This window comes from Gavialis gangeticus, unplaced genomic scaffold (genome assembly GCF_001723915.1).
Source record: "Gavialis gangeticus isolate Ggan-Ray unplaced genomic scaffold, GavGan_comp1, whole genome shotgun sequence".
NCBI lineage: Eukaryota > Metazoa > Chordata > Crocodylia > Gavialidae > Gavialis > Gavialis gangeticus.
Window position 1 is genome coordinate 18,481,330 of NW_017729027.1, and position 7,803 is coordinate 18,489,132.

The 7,803-nt window shown below is 40.5% G+C and overlaps 1 protein-coding gene across 11 annotated transcripts in view; it reads right to left on the reverse strand.

Annotated features, from left to right (window-relative positions):
* Positions 1 to 997: 997 nt before the first annotated feature.
* The window catches only part of RIMS1 (regulating synaptic membrane exocytosis 1), a 717,876-nt gene continuing 711,070 nt past the window's right edge, over positions 998 to 7,803 (reverse strand). For all 11 annotated transcript variants that reach the window (XM_019520475.1, XM_019520481.1, XM_019520477.1 and 8 more), the window contains 4 exons: positions 7,366 to 7,478; positions 3,082 to 3,183; positions 1,814 to 1,953; positions 998 to 1,451 (listed from right to left, as the gene is read on the reverse strand). In XM_019520475.1, the coding sequence (XP_019376020.1) occupies positions 1,233 to 1,451; positions 1,814 to 1,953; positions 3,082 to 3,183; positions 7,366 to 7,478 (574 nt within the window). In that variant the 3' untranslated portion in view covers positions 998 to 1,232. The remainder of the gene's footprint in view (positions 1,452 to 1,813; positions 1,954 to 3,081; positions 3,184 to 7,365; positions 7,479 to 7,803) is intronic.

Here is a 7,803-nt window from a genome sequence, read left to right on the forward strand (position 1 = left end):
TTTAGCACATTTACAGAAAATCACAAGAGATTTCAAGGCCAAGAACAACCCAAATGAATAAAATGCAAATTGAAAGTTGACTTTTTTTTCCAAAAAAGTAAGTTATCTTGCGGTAAAAAATCAAGCTTTGTGCTTGCATCAATCTCAAAGAAATGTAAACTAAAATTTGATAAAAATATTAGTAAGTGCAGAATATTTCAACTGGCATCTCCAGTGAAATACTGAACATTTCATACCATGCTCTATCCAGGGCAGACACGCGTGTCTAAAGTGACACATATTAGAGAAGCCTGGGTACAGCTGAAAGTGTCATATGCTCAACCCATTCCTGGTCAACATTTTGGGAAGTCAAATATACATTTATACACATAAACATAAATATTTCCTCTTTGAATCTAGGAAGAAAACTGCATTACCAGTAATATTTTCAATGTCAAAATTAAGACTAAAGCTTTTTTTTCTTATCAGTCCCCAGCATGAGTTGCAGATAGATTTCTTCAAAACTCTTCCATGCAAAATATCATAAAACAAAAATCATTATGCAAACAGTTTTGCTTTTTTACAAAGAAAAGTTAGTGGTCTGAATTTTTTTAAAGGAATTATCTTGAATGGTCATTTGTTCTGGGTTTTCACATGAAAGACTTTGAAGAACCAGAACTAAGAAACAATTAGAATCTCACTGGCATTGCGTCAGGTAATTCTGGCTCTTGAACACTTTAAGGAATGCTTACAGAGATATACTTCAGCCCTTTTTTGTTTGGTTTAGAAAAAGAAAGGAAGGGTCTCTGTTAGCATTAGGAGGACTTTCCCAAAACTGGCACAATCACACAACAAAAAATTAGTGGAAGTAACAAATACAGAAGAACTGTTGGAATACCAGGAATTTAACACTGCTTCTGGGCTCTGTCTAAATGTGAAAAAACACAACATTGTTAACAGAGTGAGAGCTTCCAGTTTTTTTAAATTTAATTCTAATCTAGAGGTCCCACTTTCTTTATAATTGTTATAAGCATCAGTGACTGTTTCGAGTAGATTGACTTCCTGTATCTGATATATTGTTTTTTCAATTTCGCCATTTTTTAACGTAAAATTCAGACATATTTTGGATAACTGCTACAAGCAAAAACAGAAGTGATTGTCTCTCTCCAACAATGTTTTTAATCAATGTATATATGTGATTCCAATTATCCTGGGTTGTAACATTTTTTTAGACAGCCTCTGCTATAAGTTCACTATGATCTAATGCAAGGAGGCCCAGTTGAACTTTCCAGAGATGACTGGGAAGCCCTGCGAGTCAGGGGAGTCAAGGTTGGATCCACTAGTGATGAGGGTGGAAATAATTTATACCAGCCTATTACCACACTGGACAGATCAAGTTCCTCCAGAAGGATCTGTGCAACCCCCATGAAGCATTTGTGATCCATTCGGCCATAGTCTCCCCAAACTATCACCTGCAATGGCATAAAATACAGATTCAATACTCGCCAAAAACACACACATGCACATATTAATTCATGGTGTAACTCACTACCTGAGTGAACAGGGTCAATGTTTTTCCCAAAGAGAAAGAGAAGGATGCGACTATGGGAAACATCATAGTAAGACTGCATGTTAGATACCATTGGAGGATGCAACCACACAGGTGCTTTTCAGAACTCTAATGACATTGTGAACCACACAGATGTACCAGCTGGTGTTTGTAAAACCAAATTATATTTGATTAGGGGAGGAGTGACTCACGTACTTAAAGTTAAGTACATGCTTAAGTGCTTTACCAAATCAGGACCCAAAATAAGATTAAGAAATGACTGACCTGAAGGACTTTACCCTGTGGGCTTTCATCAAAAACCAGTGTCTGTTGGTACAAAGGATCAAGGGTCTTCCGTGCAATTCTAGTCTTCTTCTTAGCTATACAGGCTCCATTTTCCAGCAAGTATACTTTGACATACGGAGCTACAAAGTGTAATAGCACAAGTTTATGTTAGGACTTAGGCCCTCCTCACTGATACTACTGCATGAAAATCAAAAAGAAGCTGACTAGAAAGAAAATGACCAAAACTATTTTAATTGCCCAAAGTCAGTGAAATTTTACACAGTAAGTAAACAGCGTAGATGGTTGAAATTCAACTGGATATTTAAAAGTCTTTCAGATTTAATCATCTAAGACATTAGATGTTACACATTGTTAAGTAATATCTTTTGTGGCTTGTTTGCTATTTTATGGCACCATAAATTTTAATGAACATGTAGTATGTTGCTTTTTAATAGTGTGATTAACATGTTAATCACTCCAGAAACATAACATGTGCCAGAGACCTGGAGTTCAGAGCCATTACAAAATATAAGACTTTGATGTTTCAGTGAAGCGGGTGTTCAAAGGTGGAACACACAATCATTTCTTTAAATGTTCAGATAAAAAGGCAACAATTCCTTGTTCACCTTTTCCCCCTTAAATGGTTTTAAACAAACATTTTTAGAAAATTCTTAACTAAAATTGTTTTCTGAGTATTATGAATCACAATGATTTTCCTGGAAAATAAAAAACGATTTCCAGCAAAGCCTTCCTCCAACAGTGAAGTTTTCATTATAACAGTATTCTATTTGTCCCCACCAGCTAAACCACTTGAGCTTGCAGCTGGTGGTACAGCTTGCTGATTTATCCACAACACTTGTACCACTCAAAGGGAACATCAATTTGCTTGCTTGATATTCCCTTTTCACCTACTCTGCTCCACTTCTTTTCTGAAGGAAGTAACCAAATGCTAAATGTCAATGTAAGGGACTCCAGATCTCTCACTGAACCCACAGTGGGCTATAACATTTCCTTAAAAACTCCAACATGCCTCTGCAGATGTTCCAAGGATGTTTCTGCCTCAGAAACATTAATTTTAAGTGCAAGAAGAGGACACTTTCAAGTGGTTGAACCTGTGCAAAGATGCACACACACCCTCTGTCAAAATGCAAAATAAGTAATGTAAATGTAGTGACTGTTTCAAGGAGGTGAGAAGGTGTCTTCAGATACCTAATCTGCATTTTGTGGCATAGTTTGTATTGTGTTCTATTATTTACATTTTCCCTCACCTGGGGTAGATTTGGAGCCAGGTTTTTGCGTGAGTCCTCGGGCTCTGATGACTTCTACTTCTAACTGACCTTTTTTATCCACCATCCCAATCTGAATATCACCTGAAAGGGAGAGGAAAGAGAACATTATATTCTATAAGCAGTGTTTCACAGTGTGCACAGCCCCACAAATTTGGAAGATTGGGGCTTTATTCCTGTTTCTGGTCTTTTGTTGGGTGACACTGGCTAGTTTCTTCAATTTTTCTATCTGTATAATGAGGATAACAGATACTTACCTTGTATCAAGTGCTTTGAACATTACTGATGGAAAGTGCTATATAAGAGCTGATAATTATTATCATCCTAAGAAGCCCAGTATAGACTCTAGCCCATTGCCATCACTCAGGCATTGTGGCAGTTATTTTTATTTATAATACGGTCAAATCTAGAGACTACCAACTAGGGACTGATACTCTGTTTTGCCAGGTACTAAACAGGGACAGAACCAAATGATGGCCCTGTCTGCAAAGAGGTTATCATATTAATATATAAAAAATACATCTGGAGGCAACAAACCAATGGAAGAAGCACAAGGTAACAGTGGGCACGGACAGATGGCGGGGGGAGTGGGGGCAGAAACCAAACGCACTTTGCTGGAAGAAGCAATGCGTTAGTTCGACCTGGCTCCACAGCATCCATATAGACTGGATGTTTCAGCAGGGCTTTGTGGTACCTTTATCTAAAGCTGATTCAATTAGCTATTAGTTAAAAGCACCATAAAAGTGCCACTGAAGTGCCTGATGTATACAACATTGGGCAAGCTGGGTCCAACTAACGTGACGCCTCTTCTGAGCATGTGCTGGGCTTGGTGCAGGTGTGTGTGGAATTTAAAGGTACAGTGCTGGTTTTGGGTTTGGTTTTTTTTACGTCTGTTAGCAGCCAGCACTGAAGTCTATCTAACCATTCATTCAATCTTCTAAACTTTGCAATGGGGTGTGTATTCTATAAAAGGGCTTCAGCAAGTATGGCAGTCACAGCTTCCTCCCTGAACAACACTTTATACAAAGTAACCCTTTGTGTGCGTAAAGAGAACAAGCTGCTCCCTGGCATAAAACACAAGGTATCTATCTAAGCTACTTCCTCAGTTCTGGATATTTGGAAAGTGACAGAAGAAAATTTGTCTATTGGGCGTTCACTTGCTATTCTGTCCTGGAAAGGAAGACTTTGAATAAAAACAACACTGTAATCATGGGTTGTTTTTCAAAATATTAGAACGCCAGGGCTGCATATTAAGCCACTATAAATGTTAGGGGGGAAAGGTGGCCAGGTATCAAACTAGGCTTCTGAGCTAAAAAATACACAATTAGATAAGTATGATTTGCTTATTATACTTGATGCAAATTGAGTACACATCAGTGCATAACCCTAAATTGAGGATTGACATTCAGGGCCTATATTACTATATAAACCATTGTGGGCAGTGTTGTTCACAGAATCTGTCACAGGCCATTCATTATAGTATTATTTTTCAAATGTAATTGGACATGAGATCTTCATATGCATTCCTAACAGCATAGTGACTTTGGCTGCTTTAGTACTTGAGATACGACAGGCCAACAAACTGATTTGTTATCTATCAACACTTTTCTTGAGTAAACAAGCTGTGTGTTGAGCCATAAACAGTTGACATTAAATTTGCACCAGGAACATATTTTGATGCTATGCATGAAACTAGTATCTTTACCACAACCAGTCAGCAGAGGGAACCACAGCATAGAGACTCCATCTGCAGAGATTAGCATGTAAGAGGCTTACCAAAGAAATTGTTAGGAAGAGTGACTTGTTAGGAAGAGGTAGACAAGGTTCTTTGAGTAAAACTGGTATCTTTTATTAGAACAACTCAAATAGTTGGAAAAATTCTTCTTAGCAAGCTTTCAGATATGAATACCCTTTGTATGGCTGAGGAAGCACCTGCAATTGGTGTGTCCTCTTCCTGGATGGACTGAATAGTAAAGAAGCCAGAGGCTGGTATACAGGCAAGAAAGGCAGTTGCCTGCATACCAGCCTCTGGCTTCTTTCCTATTCATTCCATCCGAGAACAGCACACACCAACTGTAGGTGCTTCCTAAGCCTGATAAAGGGTATTTAAACCCACAAGCTAGCTATGAAGAATTTTTCCAACTATTTGAGTTGGTCTAATAAAAGATATCAGATTTACCCAAAGAACCTTGTCTGCCTATGTCCTTAGACCAGCACAGCTACAACCTACACCCTTGATAGGAAGAGTGAATTTTCTAGGCCATATCCTCTCCTGATCCTGGAAAAAGGCAGACTACAATAGATGGGAAGAGATGTATCACTCCAGAACTGCTTGGGAAGAGGCTTGGGTGGGAAAACAACTTTGGAATTAAAGAGTGAGGTAAACAGGATCCATCTGGAGGAACCACTGGCTTCATTCTGATTTTATAATAATGAGGAAAAAAGAAGCCAAATATAATATTTAATATTTTTAATATGTCCTATTAAAATGGGGAAAATGTACTGTTAAAAGTCCATAGGCTTTCTGCTTAATAAGATAAGCCAGAAAGCTGTTGTTTGAATTGCTACAGAATCCTATGCCTTATGGCTAACTTAATGGATGGAAGAGAAAGCTTCTCTTTTCATTTCTCTGGAGAATTCCTGAATTGGAAAGAGGAAAGTCTCCTTCCCAATCTCCCATTGTTCCTCCTGGCTTCCTCTTCCTCCTCCAAGGCAGCTGAGTTGCTCACCCAGAACCTGAGCTCCTTCAGTGACTGCTATACTACTTGCAACCTGTGATTTTCAATTCATATCACTTGGTTAGCCCAGTAGGGTTGTCAAAGTTTGTTCACGTAGTATCCCTAATGCATGACACCACTAAGTTGTCACATATCACCCAAGTGCAAACAAAAGATTTTTGGGTGGATTCTGTCCCAGGTTGGAGGTTGTTTTGGTGGTGTACACATCATAAGAGCAGCTTGCAAAGGGCTGGTGAGGAATTTCTCCAGTACAGACTGAGCATTAGGGCTGTGCAAAGCTTCTGTCCCTGATTCGATTTGGCAGATCAGTGGCCAAATCTCCAAATCCAGACTGAATCAGGAGACCCTTTAATCTCTCTGAATCAAATTGGAACCCTCCAAATTGATTCAGAGAGATTCAGCAATTCAGACAGACACAGCTTTAAATATTTTTTCTACATACCTCAAGGTACCAGGCAGCTTATGAATGCTGAGATGGTGGGGCGGATGCATTGTTCCACAGGAGTGCAGGGGGCTCCCCAGCGCGCTCGGCAGCAGACCCAGAAGTGGACCAGAAACACTTCCAGTCCACTTCTGGGTCCACTGGGGAGTGTGCCAGGGCCCCCTCTCCTCCCCACCAGCTCAGTGACTGGTGCCTCCTGGATCTGGGGGGACACCCACAGTACCCCCATGGCCACTCGCTGAGCTAGGGAGGGTGCTGGGGGACCCCCACGTGCTCCCCAGCTGACCTGGAAGTACTTCCAGTCCACTTCTGGGTTCACTGCCGAGCACACGGAGGGCCCCCCGTGCTCCTGTGCAATGCTCCATCCAACCCAGCATCTCAGCATTTGAATCTAAATGGAATATGGCCCATTTCACAATCCCCTACTGAGCATAAGGCTACCATAAACAGCCCTATACTGGCTTATGAAAGCCTTACTGCAGGGGATATGCTGTAGGTGGAAGGAAGGTGGGGATTATAGTGAATGATACTGAGAAGACTCTGGGTTGCTATGGAATACAAAGCAGACCACAGACAACCCCTGTGAGGCTGCTGTAGAACAGATTTTAAGATTTCATTTGTTATATTAGCAACAACCTAGCAGTCTCATTTATAATCTGATGGTCAGATGTGTTGTAAACATGGAATGGAGTTTCTAATTTCTGGATTACCTTTAAAATTCAGTACTTGGCCAGACAATGCCACAGCCGACATAATCCATGTCAATCATCTGCAAACTCTGCACATTTAAAAGCTGGTAATATGCTAGGAACTGAGAGACAGCAAGGAATAAGGCTGCAATGACAGTCCATACATATCAGTTCTCAAGCTGAAATTCTCTACCATCAGCTGATTTGGGATAACAACAGAGGATGGACCATACCCTTTTTTTTTGTTTAAAGTGAGAGAGGCCACATCATATAACATTCCAATTGTATGCAATCTGTTAGCTGCAGGCCACCTGCCCTACTAGGTGCAGACCACCTGGGCTATACTTTGAGCAATGGGATGTCATTTTTCTTACACATGAAAATACAATATTCTTACCCATGGCAGGGGTTGCTAGTGTCTGTCGGCCTACTAGTTGTGCAGGTCCAAGTCCATCAAGGAAATCACTAAATTGACTGTCAGCACCCAGTCTCACGCCAGGGAATATTAAGCTACAGTAAAATAAAACATTAGTACATGTGAGTTTAACAGCAGTTCATAGTGGACAACAGTAATTATCATGGAAGCGTGCACATACACAAAGGCCAGACTCTTACAAGCTTCAGGGATGGAAAAGATGAAAAGTGAAATCTTTTCATAGGAAATTGACTTTGTTTATATAAACAACTACTCATAAAGGGGCACTACTGTCGTAATAAGGGGCTACCACCCCCCCTACAGGGCCCACATGTCCCACCCGTTTCCCCAGCACCCGGATTGCTGTCCCACCTGGCCCCATCCCCTGCCAGCTCCTTCAGGCCCCCCAATGTCTCCCCT